At 44.3% G+C, this 25,408-nt stretch overlaps 1 protein-coding gene across 2 annotated transcripts in view; it reads left to right on the top strand.

Annotated features, from left to right (window-relative positions):
• Window positions 1-25,408, top strand: part of srpk3 (SRSF protein kinase 3) — a 77,699-nt gene that overhangs the window by 46,479 nt on the left and 5,812 nt on the right. For both annotated transcript variants that reach the window (XM_084333747.1, XM_084333746.1), the window contains exons 9-15: window positions 2,224-2,249; window positions 8,810-8,902; window positions 19,462-19,567; window positions 19,757-19,984; window positions 20,494-20,591; window positions 20,804-20,911; window positions 21,052-21,121. In XM_084333747.1, the coding sequence (XP_084189873.1) occupies window positions 2,224-2,249; window positions 8,810-8,902; window positions 19,462-19,567; window positions 19,757-19,984; window positions 20,494-20,591; window positions 20,804-20,911; window positions 21,052-21,121 (729 nt within the window). The remainder of the gene's footprint in view (window positions 1-2,223; window positions 2,250-8,809; window positions 8,903-19,461; window positions 19,568-19,756; window positions 19,985-20,493; window positions 20,592-20,803; window positions 20,912-21,051; window positions 21,122-25,408) is intronic.

Raw genomic sequence — 25,408 nt, 5'->3', positions numbered from 1 at the left:
AATTTTAGTTTTCCATGTGCAATGATGCAGAAGGACATATTTAAATAAAAAAAATTACCAGAAATGTGCTCATCTTGTTTTAGGAAATAACTCATTTAGCCTAGTCAAATGCATAAAAAGCCACTAATCAACTAACACAGTTGTGACCAAATCGATTAAACTACTAACAGAGAGGCTGCAGCTCTGTTTACTAGTAACTAATTAAACTACTAACAGAGAGGGCTGCAGCTCTATGTTTACTAGTAACTAATTAAACTACTAACAGAGACGGTGCAGCTCTGTTTACTAGTAACTAATTAAACTACTAAGAGAGGGTTGCAGCTCTGTTTACTAGTAACTAATTAAACTACTAACAGAGAGGGTGCAGCTCTATTTACTAGTAACTATTAAACTACTAACAGAGGGCTGCAGCTCCGTTTACTAGTAACTAATTAAACTACTAACAGAGAGGGCTGCAGCTCTGTTTACTAGTAACTAATTAAACTACTAACAGACTGAGAGGGCTGGAGCTCTGTTTACTATTAACTAATTAAACTACTAACAGAGAGGGTTGCAGCTCTATGTTTACTAGTAACTAATTAAACGGACTGAAAGTACTGGAGCTGAAAACGGCGCTTCTTAAACCCTCACTGACTGACATTTCATATGATTTAGTCCCAGATTTTTCTAGATACGTTTAGTAGAGAATCGTTGTCTGTTGTCTGAACCTTGGGGTAGAGGGGGAGGGGCTTAGAAAGGGAGGGGTGTTGAGAACACTGGACCATCTATGTGGCTCCATTGGAGATCAAGTGTCTTGTTTTTTTCATGTGTCAGGGCTGCACCATTATGACAAATATAATAATTGTGATTATTTTGCTTGATATTGTGATCACGAATAATTGAATGAATCATTACAAGCCTGCCAACATAAAAAAATTTGAGGAAGATTTTCCAACATGCAGGCGTGTTTGACACACGTGCACACACACACATACACACAAACGCACACACACACACACACACACACACACACACACACACACTTCCTACTAGACCTGTTCATTATAGTGAACTGGGCTACATGGAGGACTCATTCTTCTTCATCATAGCAGCTAAGCTGAACATCGTTTAGGCCCAACTGTGGTTCTGTTTCATATGCGGTAAAGAAAAATGCAATTGTCTGGTGTATATTTGAATACAAACGTGTGAATGTGTGCTGTGGCTCACAGCAAAGACATGGCTTGTTAGTTGTCTTTTATAACTCATTATTATTATCATTATTATTATCATTATAACTATCATTGTTGTTATCATTATAACTATCATTGTTATCATTATAACTAATTATTATCATTATAACTATCATTATCATTATTATCATAACTCATTATTTTTATTATAATTTATAACGGATTAAGAAACGGCTTGTTTCCAAACTAGAAAATGTGCTCAGTAGAAAACAAATCTTCGCAAGCGACCTGGCCTAGCGGCCCTCACCTAAACCAGCTGGATATGCAGAATTGTTTTGATGTTGACGTCCATCATTGCTTAGCTACTGAACTTGGCACTGTTGCCTGAACTGGTAGTAATAGGCCTCCGTGGTGCTGAGCATCTTGTGAACTGTTTTCATCTTAAGTAGAGCTCTTTTAAAGTCTTCTTTAACTTTGTTTTGATGCTACCGACGTGAACAAGAGGCAGTGCTCACAGTTAGGAGTGCTTGATTTCATAATAGAGGAGCAGGCAGTCAAAATGGAATCAATATTCATCAATATTGCAGACAATCATGTTTAATGTGGTGGAGGCCAAAATCATGAACACGATTCATATAGGATTAATTGTGCAGCCCTGGGGCATGTGTATAAAGATCTACTGTCTTGTCTGCCTGCCTGTCTTACTGACTGTCGCTTTCTCAACTGTTTTCTTCTCTTGTCTCTGAACACTGGTTTCTAACTCTGCTCTGGTTTCGTCTGTCTGTCTGTCTGTCTGTCTGTCTGTTTGTTTGTCTGTCTTTCTCCTTCTATCCCATCTTCTCTCGTTTCCATCTCCTGTTTTACTTGCTTCTCCCTCCATCTCAACCCCCCATTTCTCTCTATCTCTCCCTCCACCCCCCCTCTCTTCTTCCATTACTCCTCCCTCTATCTCACCCATCTATCTCTCTCTCTCTCTCTCTTCCCCCCTCCCTCTCTCTCTCCCCCTCCCTCCCCCATATGTGATCTCCCCTCCCTCTCTGTGTTGTGTCACCAGTCAGCACGGCCCCCAGGGAACTGGAGGTAAGTCTCACTGACTGGGTGACTGGGTGGGACATTGCTGGTTCCCATATCACAGCTGGGCAAATTAACGTGAAATGAACTTCAGATCTCCTGGGTGATGTTAATACAATTTTACTCAGAAGCATTGAAATGGTTCAACTGAGAGACTCTGTTTACTGGCTGCTGCCATGATTAATCAAATGTGACTTGGAGTGAAAATAACACATTTTACATTCTAATCAAGATGTCAGTCAGAGGTTGGACCATTTCAACAACTTCAGGGTATAAGTATTCGACGAATAAGTGGCCCAGACGTTATGTTTAGGCAATATAAAATGCTTTGAAGTAAATAAAACTAAATTTCCTTACTGTATTATCACCTGGGAGATCTAAAGTTCATTTTCAGTCTATGTTCATTTACCAGGCTGTAATATGAAGCTAGCAAAGCATAGCAGTACATATACAGCAGGGAACCAGCAAGGTGGGACACTACCTGAGAAACACATTTACAATTATATTTACCGTACTTTTCGCACTATAAGCTGCACCTGACTATAAGCCGCAGCAGCTAAATTGAATGATGTGTACATATATAAGCCGCACTGGACTATAAGCAGCATGTGTTTTAATGTTTAATTACCATATGTAAGGAGTGGAGCCTGCGGCTTAATTTGACTCAACACGGGGAAACCTCACCCGGCCCGGACACGGAAAGGATTGACCGATTGATTGCTCTTTCTCGATTCTGTTGGTGGTGGTGCATGGCCGTTCTTATATTGAGCTTTAAGTTCCCACCTCTACAGAGAATGACTCCCATTGGGACACAATACTGTCGGACAAATAACATTAACTCATTTACAAGTTGTATTAAGTTTAGCAAATAAGGGAACCGATAAATAACATTTCAATGCAGTAAAAAAAGCAATATTTCGATTTTCGGGTTTTGTCCACATATAAGCCGCACCGTTATATAAGCCGCAGGGTCGAAAAATGGGGGAAAAAGCCGCGGCTTATAGTCCGAAAAGTACAGGGTATTCATTATCATTTATATTTAATATTTACATTTAGTCATTTATATTTACATTTAGATTTAGTCATTATTATTTACATTTGTTTAGTTATTATCATGTATATTTAATATTTACATTTAATTTATGTTTACATTTAGTCATTTATATTTACATTTAATATTTTCATTTACATTTAGTCATTTATATTTACATTTACATAAATGTTGACATTGTGGATTCTTTGTTTTCTACATCAGTACCACGCATGCATGCATGCACACACACACACGCACACACAGACACACACACGTTTCCTCAACAATTGAATGAGAATTTGAGTCCAACACAAAATGATTGGCTGCTGTAGACATAGATACAAGTAGGGCTATCAGCTGTAGACATGGATATAAGTAGGGCTACCAGCTGTAGGGCTACCAGCTGTAGACATAGATACAAGTAGGGCTACCAGCTGTAGACATAGATACAAGTACGGCTATCAGCTGTAGACATAGATATCAGTAGGGCTACCAGCTGTAGACATGGATATCAGTAGAGCTACCAGCTGTAGACATGGATATCAGTAGAGCTACCAGCTGTAGACATGGATATCAGTAGGGCTACCAGCTGTAGACATAGATACAAGTAGGGCTACCAGCTGTAGACATAGATAAAAGTAGGGCTACCAGCTGTAGACATGGATACAAGTACGGCTAGCATTGAGTATTGGCAACATAGTTCAAAGTGTGTATAGTATGAGTAACAGAGCCTAGGATATAGGCAATGGAGTTCAGAGTAACATATAGTGTACATATATAGTAATGTTGAATGGCTAGCGTATAGCGTCAGCTAGATAATTATAATAATCAGTCAGTTTGGGTCTAGGTAGTAGGCTTAGTCGACCAACCCTTTGTTAATGGATTAGTCTTTTCTTAGTCGACCAACACTTTGTTAATGGATTAGTCTTTTCTTAGTCGACCAACACTTTGATAATGGATTAGTACAGGGGTTCTCAAACTTTTTTATACCATGCCCCCATTTTATTTAGAATTTTTTTTGGCGACCCCACACTTAACACTTTTTGTGCCAGACCCGAGATATCTCGGGTTAACTCGCCATGCGTTTGGACGCCAGACCCGAGATATCTCGGGTTTTGGTTGTTTTTTCTTTTATTCTATATTTTTATTCATTATTCATCCACGGAGCTTTTCAGGAATTATCCCGTATCACTCCTAAACTATACAATATTCACCACAGGATAACGCGCGTACGTATACATGAACATTTTCTTTTTTGCATGTTCGACGGAAGAAAGTCACTGTCAAATGACCATAGCTATAATATAGAATATAGATATAGCTCTCCAAACATAGTGACGCACAGTGAAAGTATGCTATGGAAATAGTATGCCCAATGTGTTATGTATTGCGTAATTTCAACGTGGAATTAAGGAATATCAAAATAAAAGCACACGTTTTTGAACTTGATCATGCATATTTATTAGAAAATTGTATTACAGCACTATATCAATATACATTTATAAAACGAGGCATATTTAGCCAAAATATGTTGCCAAAAAGAAAATTACTTGCCAATGCACTGTCACCTACCCGCGACCCCACTTTGGGTCACGACCTGTAGTTTGAGGACCGCTGGATTAGCATTAACTATTATGGTAAACTCTAGATTTAAAGATGGCCTTCTGCATCATTTCATGCATTAGTCTGTACTGTATTATGACTATTAGTCTGTACTGTTATGACTATTAGTCTACTGTTATGACTATTAGTCTGTACTGTTATGACTATTAGTCTGTAGTGTATTATGACTATTAGTCTGTATTGTATTATGACTATTAGTCTGTACTGTATTATGACTATTATTAGCTGAGGACAACTATGTGTAGTGGTGTGTTTGTCAACGAGCTCCCAGTAGGCATGCCAGCCACATGTGAGGCCAGCACTGCCCAGCAGGGCAGCTGTCTGGCGGGGGGGGGGGGGGGGGTGTAAAAATACACCTCTCCTTTTAGGGGACATTAGTTCAGCTTAGAATGTAACCATGTATACTGCTATGTATCACTACAGTATATAGTACATATATATATATACTAAGATGTTAAATATATTACTGTTCTACGTATGTATTTCAAACCTTTATTTAATCTCGAAGATACATTGAGCTTTCCTTAATTTCCCATGCTAAATGAGTACAGGCATATTAAAACAGTTAATTAGACACTGAATATATACCGGTAGTTTAGATAATTAGACATTGAATAAATAGTTTAGATAATTAGACATTTAATAAATAGTTTAGATAATTAGACATTGAATAAATTGTTTATATAATTAGACATTGAATAGTTTAGATCATTTGACATAGAATAAATAGTTTAGATTAGACATTGAATAAATAGTTTAGATGGATAGTAAGGGGACGCAACACAAGGCCACAGACACGTTAGGTGAGGGTGCAGTGACACAACCACAGAAGGATTTACAAAATAATAGTATTTATTTCACAACCAAAAAAAACAGCAACACAGATCAAGGAGGACTTCCTAGTGGCACCAAATAAAATACACAAAAAGGAAATGAAATCCGGGCGGCTAAGTGGCGCAGTGGGCAAGGCGCTCGCCACTAACGCAGGAGATGCTGGGTTCGAGCCCAGCTCTCGGCGTTGCTTCCGGCTTGGCTGGTCGTTCATACTAATACAATTGGCAGTATTAGGGGGTGGGACAGCCGGTGGGTGGGGATCGGACGTTGTGGACAGCGACTACTACATGTCGGTTGGTGCGCCTGTACAGCAGAATCAGGAAGTATTGGGGGCAGCGTGAGCCTCCCACGAGTTACTCCTCGCCACTGAGAGATCTCGCTGTACAGGTGAAAAGATGTGATGGCTGCCTCCTCGTGTACCGGAGGGGACACGTGATGCAAGGCTTCGTCCACATTGCAGCCGACCAGTGGGGGGCATGGTCTAGCAACGTTCGAGACAGGGGAGGGAAGAATTGGATAATACGAAATTGGGATGGGAGAAGAATAGAAAATGGGGAGAAAAAGTAGAAAAAAAAAGGAAATGAAATCCCACCCTCCCCTTTACAGGCGCTGAACGCCCAAAAGTACAGGTGGTGGTGCTCACTCTAAAGCTGGTGTCTTTAACATCAGGTCACCTACCTGATGCAAAATGTAGACCCAGGGTATCTTCCTGTCCTCAATGTCCCTGTGTGCGAAACAAAAGATTAATACACAAGAAAGAATCACCATAGGCTGGGTGACACCCGTTTGGAACGCATGGCCGCTCAGAACACCTGCCCGTTTGGAACGCATGGCCGCTCAGAACACCTGCCCGTTTGGAACGCATGGCCGCTCAGAACACCTGCCCGTTTGGAACGCATGGCCGCTCAGAACGCATGGCCGCTCAGAACACCTGCCCGTTTGGAACGCATGGCCGCTCAGAACACCTGCCCGTTTGGAACGCATGGCCGCTCAGAACACCTGCCCGTTTGGAACGCATGGCCGCTCAGAACGCATGGCCGCTCAGAACACCTGCCCGTTTGGAACGCATGGCCGCTCAGAACGCATGGCTGCTCAGAACTCCTGCCCATTTGGAACAGGCCGATTGCTTGGCCCCCGGAAGTACTGCTTGCAGCGTTGTGGAGACCCGCGGGTTGGCTTCACACTTGCCATTGTTGTATTCTCCAGATATGCCTAAAGTTCATTGTTATATTCTCCAGATATGCCTAAAGTTCATTGTTTCATTCTCCAGATATGCCTAAATGTATTTAAGTTATAGTCCTCAATACACCTGCAGAGCATGAAGCCAATCGGATGAATGGTTCTCATGATATGTGAAGGACAGGATAGACAGACAGACAAACAAACAGACATGCAGACAGACAGATTCCGTCTTCTATAGTTGTATATATACTAAAGTGGAGGACCTCAAAATGAATGGATGTGAATCAAGAGTGACATCTGGGAGAAATGGTGGTGTTGACAGCAGACAACAGGGACAGCAGTGGCACTAGCTTACTAGTAGATGCACTGTCATAGACGTAAGACTGCTGAAATATCCCTTTTAAGTATATTGCTATACTATATATATACTTAGATAGTTAAGTATTTTACTTTATTTTACCCATTATCTTTTCCTGCCTGTACTCTCCCATGCTGCTATGACACCTGCATTTCCCAAAGGGATTAATACAGGAACTTGACTGGTGGAAATAGTTATGTATATTACTATACATCCCCGTCTGTAAGAGAGACCATGGTAGATTATATTTAAAGACTGTTGGCTACATGTGGAGGCCTATGTTACCAGCAACATTGCTGATGGTGTCGTATTTCTGTGTGTATGTTTGGGTGTCTGTGGATAGAGAGACTGAGAGGAATTGAATTTGATGGCAGCTCATGGTCACAGCCTCTATTTAAAGAAGCTTCCACATACTGTATACAGTGTTGCTCAAAAATATGTGAACCCCTTTGGAACAGTCAGTTTTTAAAATATTTCACATATGAATCTTTATTATATCCATTTTCTGATGAAGCATGTCATGATTGAAGGAAAACACAAATCGTTTTATTAGGATTATATATTTAATTATATATTTAATCATGAAATATTCTTGTGCATATAAGTATGTGAACCCTTGGGATCCAGCAGCTGCTAGCACCTATGGCTTCGACTAAACCTTTCCCAGACCTTTCCTAGAGTTGAATACTAGTCTCTTGCATGTACTTTGATGGATTTTGGTTAGTTTTCATCATTGAACTACCTCAATTCACTGACATTTTAGGGATTTATCGCATGAAGAACTCACTACAACTTCTACAGTATTTCAAAGTGTCCCAAAGGTCAGAGTGTCATCTTTGACCATCCACAATGCTACATGTCTTCTCATTTAACCACTATTATGTCTATCTGCTTGAATATTTAGGATCGTTGCTAGACTGATATAGATATGTTCGACTCTGGTATAGAGATGTTGGACTCATACCATCTACTCTAGCATTAGCATGCTATTGCTAATAACTATAACTGGAGAGTTGTGTGTGTGTGAGAGAGAGCATTAGCATGGTTTAGGGTTAGGAAACGGGTAGTGAGTGACTGATGAAGATGCACCATCTAGCATTATCATGACAAGAATCTACACAAACATCATAGTACATAAGGTTGTAGTAATAATATCTACACAAACAATATATTAACAATATCTACACAATCATAGTGACAATATCTACACAAACATAGTCATATCTACACAAACATAGTCATATTTACACAAACAGTCATTTCTACACAAACATAGTAATATCTACACAAACATAATTAATTCCAAGTTAAATATAAGTTAAGTTTTCCTCAGAATTCCACCACTAGGACCAACTTTTAGGGTTAAGGGTTTATTTTAGGGTTATAATAAGGGTAGGGTTATAAGGGCTCAGGGAAGGTGTGTGGCGTTGAGCTTTGACTCCAGTCAACTACTGTGTTAGTGTTGCTTTGTTGGAGCTGATGACTGATTCACCTGCTGACTGTTCTGTTCTCCTCTGTGTGCATGTGCATTATGTGTAGTCAGGTAAAGTGTCGAAGAACAAGAAGAAAAAGATCAAGAGGAAAGCGAAGCGACAGACGAGACTCCTGGAGGAGAGGCTGGTAGACATACAGGTACATTTAATGTTATATTATCATCTAATACGTAATAAATATGAGGACCATGTAGACTCAACCACTAAATAACTATTCCTATTAGTTCTTATTCCAACAATATTTGCTTTGAGCTTCTCTGAAGATCTCACTGTCTAGGTTGTATCCAATATTAATGATTGTTGTTTGTAATAGGGGTTGGGTATTGATATTAGTAATGATGGTTGTTTGTAATTGGGTTTGGGTGTTGCTATAGTCTTTCCCTGAATGGTGCCAAACTCAATACTATTCTTAGTTAACCCTCTAAAAGCCTGCATAGACAAAGGTTCGCCTGGACATAGTGTTATATTTTTGCCAATTCTGAGCTTATTATTTGAGTCAGTATCAATAATAATAATACATCTATCTTATATAGCGCTTTTCCAGGTGCTCAAAGACGCTTTACATGGGCAGGAGAGACAAACTATGGCAAAACAAAAAAACGGAACAAAAACAGAACAAAAATAATACATGACAAAATAAAATAAAACCGACAGAATTAGAGGTCAAAACAAAAGCAAGATTGAAAAGGTGAGTTTTGAGGGCTGATTTAAAAGATGTCGGGGTGTTTCCATCACGGATATGGCTGGGGAGGGCATTCCAGAGGGAGGGGGCAGCAAAGGCCCTGTCGCCCCAGGTCCGGAGCTTGGTCGTGGGAGGTGTTAGGAGGTTGGCATCTGCAGACCTAAGGCGACGGGGTGGGCGTGTGACGGTGGAGGAGGTCGGACAGGTAGGGAGGGGCAAGGTTGTTGAGGGCTTTAGATGTGATGAGAAGTATTTTAAATTGTATCCTGTATTTGATCGGAAGCCAATGGAGGTCGTGGATGACAGGGGTGATGTGATCAGAGCGACGGGTGGAGGTGAGCATGCAGGCAGCAGAGTTTGACATATTGGAGTTTATTGAGAATAGTGTTTGGTGAGCCGTAGAGGATGCTGCAGTAATCTAGTCTTGATGATATGAATGCATGAACCAGTGTTTCAGCAGCGGAGAGTGATAGGGAGGGGCGGAGACGAGCAATGTTCCGGGGGTGATAGAAGGCCGATTTGGTTATGTGGTTCACATGGGGGAGGAAAGAAAGGGTGGAGTCCAGGATGATGCCAAGGTTACGGACGTGAGTGGAGGGGGTGACAATGGAACCATCAATATTTAGGGTGAAATCCTGGGTGTGGCTGGTGAGGGATTTTGGACCGATAATGATGATTTCTGATTTATTGCAGTTTAATTTGAGCGTTATTTTGCATCCATGTTTTGATGTCTGTGAGGCAGGTGGTGAGGGTGGAGAGAGTGGCTGGAGTGATAGTCTTGGTGGAGAGGTAGAGCTGAGTGTCGTCTGCATAACAGTGAAAACGGAGGCCATGTTGGCGGAGAATCAGACCAAGTGGAAGGATGTAGAGGATGAAGAGCAGGGGACTAAGTACTGAGCCTTGGGGGACACCATGAGTGATGGGGGCAGTGGGGGATTTGCAGTTGTTGATAGTATCAAGTGTTATACCTTTTATGATTCAGGGGAACATACACTTTATTTCTGGTGCAGTGTAATGTCACCATCATACATTACATTTGTGCGAGTAATATATACAATATTTGACCTTGTTTTTTGTTAAATTCCTGCATAGTTTACCATGGAATCATAGTTTTTTTCAAATACAAATGCAAATACACCATTTCCTCAGTGAGTGACAGCCATTTATTTGGATATTGTTCTGGGTGTTTTTTAGCAGACAATGTGAAAATACATACATTTAGGTGTTGCTTTCATATTTGGACCAATATCTCCCTGCAATTTACCCCCACCCCCCTACACACACACACGCACACACACACACTCTCCTCCTTTTCTGTTGTGGGATCCTATCAATGTCCCTCTCTGCATCTTATCCAAATAGCATAGTTACACACATGAATCATTCAAGCTGCACAATAAATTATATAGTTGTCAGACCACCTCAAACCATAGGCTAAAATGGATAGAAAACACAGTACTGTGCAAAAAAAAGGCACCCAAGAGTTTTTATATAAATGGTCTTAGATGTAAATAATTTTTTTTATTAGTGTGTCAGTAGACTACTCTTAGTACATTTTCATTAAATAATTAAAGCATCTTCATGGTTTAATAATGCAAACATATGTTGCAGTGACTTATTATAATCATCATATTGGCGTGACTGTATGTGTTGTGAAGGGCCAGATTAAACCGAATATATATATTTATTATATATATATATTTAATTGTATTTGTATATTCTCTAATATTCCTTGATATCCCTTGTATATTCCTTGTACAATATGCATTGAATATCCATTCTAGCCTACTGAACATCCCATAATAGTCTCCATTCTACTATTGGTCGAGACCTTGGTGCCAGGCTGCCATACCCCCCAGACCCAGTTCAAACGTACCGCTCAACATGTACGAACAAGTCCTAGTTCCGCGTAGGAATCTGGCTACCGCACCACTAACGGTACTATTTGTTCATAGTGCGTATATATACTGCGCTACTAAAGTAGGACTTCCTTTTTAGTCCAGTTCCTTACCCTCCAATAGAGTGACAGACGTAAAGCCTCCCCGCGACGCCACGTGTGGGAGTAAGGCCAAGTTCGGCCTACCATCGGTATTGAGACATCGTGTATATTAATATTTGAATAGTCATATTTGGCACTATATCGTCGAGTTGGACGTAGTCTATTAAGCTAATAATAGTCTATTAATATATAGTGCTTCGTGCGGTGAGAATACTACCGTAGTCAGTACCCCATCGTTTCGGGCAGAGAACTGGCTGCTTATCCAGGATGGTCGACCCCATGTGAGACTGCATCCGAGGAGCCCCAGAGCCGACGAGCGAGTGGACCTGTATACCGGATTATTCTACCGACGACAGCCCGCCTTCCCAGGCACGGATTATGCTTTGTGTACAGTGATTATTCCATGGATAAAGACCCCCGACACTGCCGTGTGTTGGAACCCCCCCCCCTGGAGAGGACGCAAGGTGAGGAGACGCTCTGCAAGACGAGGTCGCTTCACGTCTCTCCCCCGTGGACCGGAGAGAGCCGGCTCACAGAGAGTCCACCTGCTTTCATCTGTGGTCCAAGGATCGCTGGCGCACCGAGCTGCACAACTGTGGGTTCACCCAGGATACCCTTGGCCGGACGAGGCAGCCAGACTCTACCCCCCCCCCCCTCCTACTCCTTTTTTTTTGATCCACTTTTTCTCCCATTTTCTATATTTTCTCCCATCCCAATTTCGTATCATCCAATTCAACCCTCCCCTGTCACGAACGCTGTTTCTTGCCTCCCACAAGCCGGCTGCAATGTGGACTAAGTCATACATAGCACAAGTCCCCTCCGGTACTTGAGGTAACAGCAGTCGCATCTTTTCACCTGCGCAGCTCGATCTCTCGGTGTCGAGGAGTAACGCGTGGGAGGCTCACGCTGCCCCCGACACTTCCTGATTCTACTGCGCAGGCGCACCAACCGACTTGTAGGAGTCGCTTGTTCACAACGTTCGATCCCCACCCTTCAGTTTCCCTCCCCGTAATACGGCCAATGTGTATTACTGCGGACGACCAGCTAAACTGAAAACAATGTGGAGAGCTGGATTCGAACACGCGAACCCAGCGTCTCCACATTGGTGGCGAGTGCCTTGCCCACTACACCACCTAGCCGCCCCCCCCCTCCTACTCCTGTTGTCTTACAAGCGACCGGATTACCCCCCTTAGTGTATCCAGTCTTATAATCATTAAAGTATCATTGCTGTTATTCCTTAACTATTCCAGGTCGTATATTTACCGCCTGCGCCACCAGAGATTGGACATTCTCTATTGATATACCAACGAATACTCTTTGCCATAAAAGTGCATACTATTTCAATTCATAAATGTAATTAAGTGATTAAGTGCTTGCTCTACACACCATTGCTGTGTAGTAATAAACGCATACTTCGACTTCGTACATTTGTGTTGGATCCGTTTCATCTACGTGAGAGTGTTTATCATAATATATTTATGCCGAGTACTGGGTGGCCGAATATAAAGTACAAAGGTAGTGGTAGTAAGTATCATATCTAGTAATACAGTCAGGGAATTGTACCCCTCAGTTACAATTGGTCCTTCGAGCCGGAGGGTAATTAGTGTAATATTAATATAGTGTTATTAATATTGAAATGGCCTATGATGAACACTCCACGAAACGATCCTCCTAACCAACGCCCGCAGCGCGAACGACGGCTCCCTCAGTACTTAGAGGCTTACGCTGTCAGTCAACAACCTAGTCTTCTACTAACAGTAAACGCGGTAAAACTAGAAAGTAATGTCTAACCCCAACGCCCAGACTACCCCGACCATAGAGGCCCCTACGGGTTCTAATGTAACTGACCAAGTTCACGGTGGGGACCAGTGGGAACCAGACATGACTTCACACCCCGCCAGTACTGAAGAAGTAGTCCCCGATGAGTCCCGGGAGGAATACAACGCTACCGAGAGAGAACTCGGCACGGAAGAAGACGGGGAGAGCACCGTGGAGATAGAGCTCCAAGGCTCCGCAAGGAGTACCCCGAGGGAAGGCTCCCCTATACAACCGCCTTCTCCCAGCGAGGCAGAGAGGACCCTACAGCAGGCCTTCCTCATCAGCCTGAACGCCGCTGCTGAACGCGACCGACTGCAGATCCAGCAGCGGAGCGAAGAAGAGCATATACGTCTAGAAATAAGACTCATTCAGAGGGAAGAGAATGTGGCCCGAGACCGAGCAGACAGCCAGCGAGCAGCTGCTGGTGCTCTACGGGACGCAGAGCGCGACAGACAGCAAGCGCAACTAATAGAACAGCTGATCAGACGGACAACACCCTCTCCCTCCGACAGAGGCTCCAGGAACTCGTCTAGACACACCTCCAGGGCGGCATCCCCTAGCCGAGTAAACAACCCTGAACTTGACCAACAGACGAGGTCTATACCCCCCACAGACCACCTCCCCCCACCGGTCCAAGCGAGACCTAGCAACCGGGAAGGAGCAGCATATCCTGTGGAGAGGCTAAACCAGAGACTACAAGCACTGGATGACCTAACTGAAGACGAAGAGGAAGAGGAGGAGAACCACGCCCGACGACAGCACAGTACTCTACCGGACCAGGAGGTCCGGTACAGCCCAGGCTATACTCCCGCGGAGCTGCGCTACAGACCCCCGACTCTATACACGGGTGAGCACGACGCACGACCCGCACCGAGGAACAGCACCTGGACAAGCGGGCCATGGTACACTGCCGGTACCAGCCCATACCAAGGAGCGGGAGGAGACTCGCCTAGGAGGCCTCTCCCCCAACGCTTGCCGATGTATCCACAGTCAGCGTCATACATTGGCACGCCTATGGTACCCGACTTCACCCAAGAGAACCGGGCCCAGTATACAGAACTCTGCATGTGTCTGGAGACCATGTTGGTGGATGTATTGGATGAACGCCATAAATACGCCATCCTACTGAAGCACTTAAAGGTACCCCGCGCACATAATATAGCGCTCGCCTACGCGACTTCCACCACCCCATACACAGCAGCGCTGGTAGCATTGGACCAGAGGTATGGGCGCATATGGGATTACGTGATCCAGGAGATCCGACACATCGACCGCTTACCCCCAGCAATAGACAATCGAGCACTGGACGACCTGTCCATCAGAGTGCAGTCCCTGGTAGGGATGTTGGGAGCGCAGAGAGAGAAGGGGAGGCATGAACTTTACGCCAACTCAAATGTGGAAAGGATCTTGGAGAAGCTGCCGCCCGCTCGACAGGAGCGTTTTAGGCGGCAGAGAGACCACCGAGACCCGAATGGCCCCGAACCGAACCTCCTCGATCTAGCAGACTTCCTGGCGAGAGAAGTCAGCAGCCTACGGCTAGATACATTCGGACGGAGCACCCCTGGCTCCAGAGAAGGAACCAGACGACTAAATGATGGAAGAAGATCGGTGACTGTGATGCACCAATCGGAGTCAGTACCGAGCAGCAGGAGCCACAGTACCCCCTCCAGAACGGAGAAGTGGAAGATAGTGTGCCCCTACTGTGAGAAAGAACACTGGCTAGCGCAATGTGACTCCTTCCCCAAGCTGAACGCGGAGGAAGCAAGTCAATGGATAAAGTCCAACAAGCGCTGTTTTCGCTGTGCGCGCTCACACATGGCAGCCGAATGCCGCTTAAAGAAAAGGTGCACCAAGTGCGATGGAGCCCATCTGGACATACTTCACGACAGTAACAGACGGCGCCCTTCACCCGCACCATCCAGCAGCAAAGCGAGCGTCATGTACATCGATCCCGCCAGCAGCAGTGGAGCCCGAGTACTCCTAAAAGTAGTGCGTGTGACCCTAAGCTACCAGAATAAAGTCCTGGACACTTACGCCGTCCTCGATGACGGGTCAGAGAAGACCCTTCTGCTCGCCTCCGCTGCGGCCCAGCTAGGGCTGCGGGGAAGCGAAACCCAAATGACAATTCGGACAATAAGACGAGATTTGAAGACGATAAAGGGCGAGAATGTCTCATTCTCTATCGCAGCAAGCGGCCAGCCTGAGCGACGGTACCAGATTACAGACGCTTTCACCAGCCAAGAAATAGGACTGTCGCGGTACACATACCCCGTCGCCAAGCTGATGGAGAAATATGCACATCTGCGCAAGTTACCGATCCCGCTCATAGACAATGCTATGCCGACCCTGTTGATAGGCTCCGACCATGCAGACCTCATTGTCCCGATAGACCGGGTTCATACCGGACCCCGAGGCTGTCCTGCAGCAGTCGAGACCCGTTTGGGATGGACTCTCCAAGGCCCGCTCGCCAAATCTCTCAACCGAAGTACAGCCACTAGATGTCTCCACTCCCGAGTCACAGAGGGAGAAACCGCACTCCTGCAACACGTAGAGCGGTTATGGACCTTGGAACAAATGCCCTTTAAGAACGGAAAGAAAGACATTCGCTCTAAAGATGACATTTACGCCACTCACCTCCTCGAGACAGGGACCAAGAGAGTCCCTGTCAACGGCGTGTTGAGATACGCCACGCCACTCCTGCGGCGAGAAGGAATGCCTACTTTCCACGCCAAGACAGACGCCACAGAACGGTACCTGCTGAACACGGAGCGGCGCTTAGCCAAGAACCCCGCCCAAGAGAGTGTATACCGCGCTGAGATTGAGAAGCTCATCACAGCGGGACACGTTACAAAGATGGACATTAAAGAGGCTGACCAGACCACTGAATCGTGGTACGTGCCTCACCACAAGGTCCATCACAACGGTAAAGACCGCATAGTATTTAACTGCAGCTACCAGATCGGATCCCAAAATCTGAATAAAGAGTTACTGCCCGGTCCCACACTCGGCCCCTCCCTACTCGGCGTTCTACTCCGCTTCCGCCAGGAAAAGGTGGCCATCAGCGGGGACATTAAAGGAATGTTCCTGCAGGTGAGATTAGTAGAGGAGGACAAGCCCCTGTTGCGGTTCCTATGGAGAGAGAAGCCAGGAGATGAGCACCCAGCCATCTACCAATGGGAAGTCCTCCCCTTCGGAACGACGTGCAGCCCCTGCTGTGCTACATTTGCACTACAGAAACATGTAGCAGAGGACCCAGCAGTGGACGAAGAGGTCCGACACAGCGTAAAGAACAGCTTCTACGTAGACAACTGTCTACAAAGCCTTTCAACCCAGGAAGAAGCCGAGGCTCTCTGGAGAGAGTGGGAGATGGAGCTCCACTCACTCCCAGGCGTTAATATGCGCCGAAGCTACTTCCCACCCACGGTGAGGCCAGAGACATGTAAAATGGACTTACACGTCTTCAGTGACGCCTCAGAGGTCGCATACGGATCAGTAGCCTACTTGCGTGCCCAAGAAGAGGGGGGAGAGATCTACACAGCATTTGTCCTCGCCCGCTCGAGAATAGCCCCACGCAAGCAACAATCTATCCCACGCCTAGAGCTCTGCGCAGCCCTAGCCGGAGCGCACCTAGCCACGCTCATCCAACGTGAGCTCACCATACCGGTGTCTAGAACAATCCTGTGGTCAGATTCCACGACAGTACTCGCCTGGATCAAATCGGACTCATGCAAGTACAAAGTCTTCGTGGGAGTCAGAGTCACCGAGATTCAAGACTTAACCGAAGAGTTAACCGGAGAAACAGAGTGGCGCTACGTTGATACAAAACAGAACCCAGCTGACGTCATCACCCGGGGAATGCCCCTAGATGACCTCACCCGTCGCAATGTCTACAGTGACGGCCCAGCATTCCTAAAGCTCCCGGAAGGAGAGTGGCCCACGCCTATCCCGAGGGAAGCCAGTCAGGAGGAGGCTGAGAATAAGAAGCCTGTGTTCTGTGGATTGAGCACTGTTATCTCCGCAGACCCCAACATAGATGATTGCACTACCATAGAGAGTGCACAACAAAGGACATTCCTACTGCACTCCCTACCGTCTCTACAGACCCGCCAGAAGTGGGTAAAGGAGAGAGACAATTTGACAGAAGGAACAGTCGTCATGATTATTGATCAATCACTGCCCAGAGCTATGTGGCCGGCCGGCCGCGTAAGCAAAGTGATCACCGGTGCCGACGGCAAGGTCCGAGCAGCTGAAGTGCTTGTCCAGGGTCGCACTTACACCCGTCCCGTGGCGAGGCTCATAGAACTGCCCCGACTCCCAGACACAATCGATGATGACCATGACCCTATAACCCTATGACTTTGTGAAGTTGACTGACCCCTACAGCAAACCCTTGTGTAAATAGACAACGCGATTAATCTGTCTCTGCTTAACTGATTAGGTCTGGGACCAATCAGGGGGTGGCTGTTGTGAAGGGCCAGATTAAACCGAATATATATATTTATTATATATATATATTTAATTGTATTTGTATATTCTCTAATATTCCTTGATATCCCTTGTATATTCCTTGTACAATATGCATTGAATATCCATTCTAGCCTACTGAACATCCCATAATAGTCTCCATTCTACTATTGGTCGAGACCTTGGTGCCAGGCTGCCATACCCCCCAGACCCAGTTCAAACGTACCGCTCAACATGTACGAACAAGTCCTAGTTCCGCGTAGGAATCTGGCTACCGCACCACTAACGGTACTATTTGTTCATAGTGCGTATATATACTGCGCTACTAAAGTAGGACTTCCTTTTTAGTCCAGTTCCTTACCCTCCAATAGAGTGACAGACGTAAAGCCTCCCCGCGACGCCACGTGTGGGAGTAAGGCCAAGTTCGGCCTACCATCGGTATTGAGACATTGTGTATATTAATATTTGAATAGTCATATTTGGCACTATATCGTCGAGTTGGACGTAGTCTATTAAGCTAATAATAGTCTATTAATATATAGTGCTTCGTGTGGTGAGAATACTACCGTAGTCAGTACCCCATCGTTTCGGGCAGAGAACTGGCTGCTTATCCAGGATGGTCGACCCCATGTGAGACTGCATCCGAGGAGCCCCAGAGCCGACGAGCGAGTGGACCTGTATACCGGATTATTCTACCGACGACAGCCCGCCTTCCCAGGCACGGATTATGCTTTGTGTACAGTGATTATTCCATGGATAAAGACCCCCGACACTGCCGTGTGTTGGAACCCCCCCCCCTGGAGAGGACGCAAGGTGAGGAGACGCTCTGCAAGACGAGGTCGCTTCACGTCTCTCCCCCGTGGACCGGAGAGAGCCGGCTCACAGAGAGTCCACCTGCTTTCATCTGTGGTCCAAGGATCGCTGGCGCACCGAGCTGCACAACTGTGGGTTCACCCAGGATACCCTTGGCCGGACGAGGCAGCCAGACTCTACCCCCCCCCCCCCCCTCCTACTCCTGTTGTCTTACAAGCGACCGGATTACCCCCCTTAGTGTATCCAGTCTTATAATCATTAAAGTATCATTGCTGTTATTCCTTAACTATTCCAGGTCGTATATTTACCGCCTGCGCCACCAGAGATTGGACATTCTCTATTGATATACCAACGAATACTCTTTGCCATAAAAGTGCATACTATTTCAATTCATAAATGTAATTAAGTGATTAAGTGCTTGCTCTACACACCATTGCTGTGTAGTAATAAACGCATACTTCGACTTCGTACATTTGTGTTGGATCCGTTTCATCTACGTGAGAGTGTTTATCATAATATATTTATGCCGAGTACTGGGTGGCCGAATATAAAGTACAAAGGTAGTGGTAGTAAGTATCATATCTAGTAATACAGTCAGGGAATTGTACCCCTCAGTTACAGTATGCATCAAAGGGTTAAATCAAGCATTTTTAAGTGCTTTAGAGCAAATGTCAAAATATCGCGATATATATCGTGTATCGTGATATGGCCAAAAAATATCTATCATTTAGAGGCCATATCGCCCAGCCCTACTATAATGGTAAAATAGTTATTTAAAAATGTGCTCCTAGTGAAAAAGCTTAGCATACAGCCCTGATTGTGTGCATGAAAACGTAGCCACTGTACATATGTTTTAGAGCGAAATTCTAACAAAAAAGTCATACACATTGTAGCTTTAATTAATTAATCTGTTTTGTTCCAGCGATTGGAGGAGATAGATGGCATAGCGCCAACAGATGCCAACCTCAACAATCTGAACCCTGCTGAAGCCCTGAGGAGCCCCTGGACGTCAGACACTCACACCAGCTGTGAGTTTAACTGGACATCCTTCTATAATAATTTATTAATAAATTGAGTTTAACTGGACATATGCTTACAATAATTTAATAATGAAATTGAATTTAACTGGACATCTTTCTACAATAATTGAAGAATAACTGGAATTTAACTGGACATCCTCTTATAGTAATTTTTCTCATCCCTACTAACTTCTTCAGCTTCCTTGGTTGTCAATGGCAACGCGTCGTCCAGTAGCAAGGCCAGTCCAGAATCAGGCTGTGCCTGGTTGGAGGAGAGCTGTAATGGCCACGCCCCGGGGCGGTTCGCCAGTCCTGCCTCTGGCCTGTCGGGGACGTCGGGCTCTGTGGTGTCTGCAACGTCTGAGTCGGCTCTTTCAGGATATTCTACTGGGACAGAGAGCGCTAGTTCACTACTGTCACCTGGGAGTAAGTATATTAATATACACGCATACACCTGGGAGTAAGTATATTAATATACACACATACACCTGGGAGTAAGTATTATGCATGTGATAATGTATCGACGACACTTTTTCTTTCTTTTGTAATCGCCTATTCAAAATAATTTTTTTATACAAAATAGCTGGGCACACAGAGACTTTAAATGTACCATTACATAAGGTTCAGTAAAATACTCATCTTTAATTTCAACATATTTTCTAAGTTTTGGTTTCTTCCATATCTCCACCTTCCACTTATCCTGATGAATTGTTGATAATTTTGGTTTAATTATATTAACCTTAAACTGCAGGTTATTCATAAAAATCATACTTAAATCAGCAGAAGAAAAATCTCTCTTGACCAGGGATGACCGTGTGCTCTGTCCCAGTTAAAGATCTTTTTAGTCACCCTATCATCTGGCAGCTGGACCAGGCGGTTCCATAAAAACTCTGAACTGAACTGAACTGAACCTAACCATTTCATTTGTCTATCAGTGTTCTCTGCAGCAGATTTCCTGATCAGTCCTCTGGATCCACAAAACGCAGACAAACTCCACATCAAGATTGCTGACCTGGGGAACGCCTGCTGGGTGGTTAGTACACACACACACACACACACACACACACACACATTAAAGTAGTAATTCCAACATGCCAACATCTATCAGTGATACTGATACATGCTCATTGTCTCTCTCTCTCTCTCTCTCTCTCTCTCTCTCTCTCTCTCTCTCTCTCTCTCTCTCTCTCTCTCTCTCTCTGTCTCTGTCTCTGTCTCTGTCTCTGTCTCTCTCCCTCTCTCCAGCATAAACACTTCACAGAGGACATCCAGACCAGACAGTATAGAGCTGTGGAGGTTCTGATTGGAGCAGAGTATGGAACCCCTGCAGACCTCTGGAGCACTGCCTGCATGGTCAGCAAGCAAGCACACACACACACACACACACACACACACACACACACACACACACACACACAGTTGGTAGGAATATTGATTGAGTGATTAAATCATTAATTAAATAATTGGTTGGTTGACATGTTGCTGTGTTTCAGGCATTTGAGCTGGCGACAGGAGACTACCTGTTTGAACCTCACTCAGGAGAAGATTACACCAGAGATGAAGGTAATGATAATAATAAGGCACCCCAGAGGGACCAGCAGCTTTAAGCTGAATTGTTCAAAGAAAATTATATATAATATTTCCCAGCCTCTGATCTTGATTCAGTTTGCCCTGATGGTGTTAGAGAAAAGGTCATGGGATGAATCAATAGTGTTGTTCCTCTAGGGGTCATGAATGTTCACCGCAGATTTTGTGACTGCGACTAATGGAGATACTCATTTGAAAAGTGAAAGCTTGGCCTGATGGTGGCGCTAGAGGACAGGTCATAGTTTCACAAAATTGACATGTTGCTTCCTCTTTGGGTCATGAATGAGCACAGCACATCTTATGGCAATCAGGCCATTACTTTTTTAGATATTCTATTCTCAGTTTGGCCTGATGGTGGCACTAGAGGAAAGGGGGTGGATGGATTAAAAACATCTTGTGGCTCAGGAGGTAGAGCAGTCGTCTGGTAATCCGGAGGTTCCCGGTTCGATTCCCGGGCAGCGCGTCAAAGTGTCCTTGAGCAAGACACTTAACCCATAATTGCTCCCGATGTGCAGGTTGGCACCTTGCATGTTTGCCTCTGCCATCGGTGTGTGAGTGATAAGAAAAAATGCAGCCATTTAACCTGCCAGTGAATGTCCTGTGTGAGATGGATATTGTATTTGTATGAAATATAATGTTGATCTGACCTATGGCTTGGGAGTTATGGCCTTTTAAGTTTGATTCTTTGTTATAGTGCCACCATCTGGCTGACATGATTTGTAGTATTGGGGGCCATAGGAACCCACCTACTGCATGTGGTTGGTCAGGACCTATGGTTGCTGAGTCTCAGATACTTTTAGCAGATAAAATAAAATAAAATAATAATAGGAAGAATAATCCTAATAGTACTAGTCTAGTAGGAAGAGGGGGGTATCATGCACCTCCCGGGAATATACTTCTAACCAGACTTTCTAGATTGGAAAAAAGGTGAAAAATATGATAGGCTATGTTAACAAGTTGCCAGAGTGTCAAAGTATCATTTATATGCAAATTAAGGACGTGATTATCAAAAGATAATCGCAAAAAAATCTGTTTAATATATCTCAGCCAATATTGCAGATAACTGAACAAATTAGGTGTCTAGACCCATGTTTTGAGGGTCAAAGATTACAAGAACACTATCCCTAGGGCGGCTAGGTTGTGCAGTGGGCAAGGCCCTCACCACCAATGCCAGAGACGCTGGGTTCGAGCCCAGCTCTCCGCATTGCTATCAGCTTGGCTGGTCGTTCATACTAATACAATTGGCAGTATTAGGGGGTGGGAAGCTGATGGGTGGGGATCGGACGTTGTGGACAGCGACTCCTACAGGTCAGTTGGTGCGCCTGCGCAGCAGAATCAGGAAGCGATGGGGGCAGCGTGCCCTCCCACGCAGACCCCCGACGCTGAGAGATCGCGCTGTGCAGGTGAAAAGATGCGACGGCTGCCTCCTCGAGTACCGGAGGGGACACGTGATGTAAGGCTTCGTCCACATTGCAGCCGGCTTGTGGGAGGCATGGCCTAACAGCGTTCGAGACAGGGGAGGGTAGAATTGGACGATACGAAATTGGGATGGGAGAAAAATAGAAAATGGGAGAAAAAAGTAGATAAAAAAAAGAACACTATCCCTAGAGTGATCACATGTTTCTATGTAAGTAGCCTATGCAAATCTGTGCCGTCAATACAAAATAATCACATTTTTACCAATTAGTTGAGTAGGAAAGCGGATACTATCATGCACTCCCTGGAAATATATTGTTAACCAGTGTTTCTAGATTGGAAAGTATCTGTCAGTGTCCCATGTATCATTTATATGCAAATTAGAGACCCATATTTTGAGGGTCAAAAATCATAATGAAACTATTCCCGGAATGATCACCTGTTTGTGGCGAGCTAGTACGCAAATTAGTGGCACCTTTACAAAGAATAAAGCATTTTTACTAGGGATGTCTGATATTATCGGCCGATATCGGCATTAAAATGTGATATCGGAAAATATCGGTATCTGTTTTCAATTTTTTTTCTTTTTTTTACATTTCTATAACCTTTTTTTACCCAGGCAAGTAAGAACAAATTCTGAATTTATTTATTGTCAAAAGTATGCATAATGTTGTGTTAATTCCACAAAAAGAGATATGTAATGTTAATTACCTGAAATTATTCCATTTTTGGGGGGGGGGGGGGGGGGGACCCTGCATATATCGGTATCGGTTGATATCGGTCTCGGAAATTAAGAGTTGGACAATATCGGTATATCGGTATCGGTAAAAAAGCCAATATCGAGCATCCCTAATTTTTACCAATAAAGACGCATCATATTGTAGATGACTGAACAAAAAAAGACGTGGACTCATGTTTTGAGGGTTAAAGATAGTAATACAATTTCTGAAGTGGTCACATATATCTCTGGCATGCTTATATACAAGAGTGCTGCTTTCAATGCCATTTCTTACGTAGGTCTACATGTATGTAATAAGGTAAATACGTCCTCTGTTCTGGATATCTTCTTTGTTGACACAACATTCAAGTCTTTTTTTCTATTTGTATTTTGTGCCCTAAACTACTAATCATCATCATCACTAAAACAAAAGTCTATCTCTTCGATCTCCATCTCTTCCTCCGCCTCATCACACTCGTACTCTCCATCCTCCTCATCCATGTTATTTTTTGTTATATATATATATATACTGATGATCCTCCTCTACCAGCATGACCACTGTGGTATGTCATAAATGTCTAGATATAACAGTACTGTCTACCTGTATGTCATATGTTATGATGAAATGAAAATGGGGGACCCTGATATAAACAAGACGAAAGTCTTTCTCTGGGCTGCATCCCCTTAACAATTGTGTGTATTGAGCTGTACTGTATTTTGTACCCATTCTGCAATCTGTTAATACAATTTTCAATCAATCAAACCAACCTCTCTATATACTGATGATCCATCCTCTACCATGTCAGCATGACTAACCTCTACATACTGATGATCCTCCTCTACCATGTCAGCATGACCAACCTCTCCATATACTGATGATCCTCTACCAGCATGACCAACCTCTACATACTGATTAGGGATGCACGATATTGATTTTGACACCGATACCGATAACTTTATGCTCCTCAAGCCGATAACCGATACCGATAACCGATATTTATTGTATTATAATTTTTTTTTTTTAAATGTATATATATATATATATATATATATATATATTTTTTTTTTATAAGCTCCGACGTCATCGGTACTGCTATCGGTACTCGAGAAATTATGGAGTTTTTTTTTTAGGAATTTAAACGTTGCAAACTAATCTTGTTGGCCGTTGTCTATATCTCTCCTGCCTCGGTGTCTCTGCCTGCGCGGGGAGCGGGCTGTGCTGTGCTCTCTCCTCTCTTCCCCTCACTCACTCACTCACTCACTCACTCACTCACTCACTCACTCACTCACTCACTCACTCACACACACACACGGGTGCCGCTGCTGCCGAGTACAGACAGCTCTGCTCTCATAATGGCGGACAGAACGAAACGTTCAAAAGTCTGGGTCTATTTTACTAAAGTCGATGCTGACAACGCTCGTTGCCACAAGTGCAACAAGACATTTGCCAGTAATGTATAAGCGCTGGTACTTGTCAATGTGGCTGGCGGGGAGATAACGTTAGCTCCGAGTAGAGTAATGGCTGACAATCCGGAGGTAAATAAACGAATGAGAGCTTCTGATTGGTGGTAAGAAGAAGAGGTGGGTGCAAGCGGTGGGACGTAATTGGCAGATCGACTGTCTGCCTCCGAATGTAACGTGACTACGTCACAGCCAAGAAAGGGAGCGCTGGATTTGTGAAAAACTCCCTGTTCCTAAACTACACGCTATCAGTTTTACCACAGTACTGGCAAAACGGGAGGAGGCTATAATAAAAACAAGCGCCCTTCATCCAAATCCACCCACACCGGATTTCTTTTAACCAAAAAATGTATTATATATTATCGGAGCTATCAATAACGTTATCGGGTTTATCGGGATGACGTCATAATTGCTGATATCGGCCCGATAATTATCGTGCATCCCTAATACTGATGATCCTCCTCTACCATGTCAGCATGACCAACCTCTCCATATACTGATGATCCTCCTCTACCAGCATGACCAACCTCTCTATATACTGATGATCCTCCTCTACCATGTCAGCATGACCAACCTCTCCATATACTGATGATCCTCCTCTACCAGCATGACCAACCTCTCTATATACTGATGATCCTCCTCTACCATGTCAGCATGACCAACCTCTC

The sequence above is a fragment of the Notolepis coatsorum genome (genome assembly GCF_963971535.1).
Source record: "Notolepis coatsorum genome assembly, chromosome: 17".
Taxonomy (NCBI): domain Eukaryota; kingdom Metazoa; phylum Chordata; class Actinopteri; order Aulopiformes; family Paralepididae; genus Notolepis; species Notolepis coatsorum.
The sequence above is the reverse complement of the archived record's forward strand: the minus strand, read 5'-3'. Positions and strand labels throughout refer to the sequence as shown.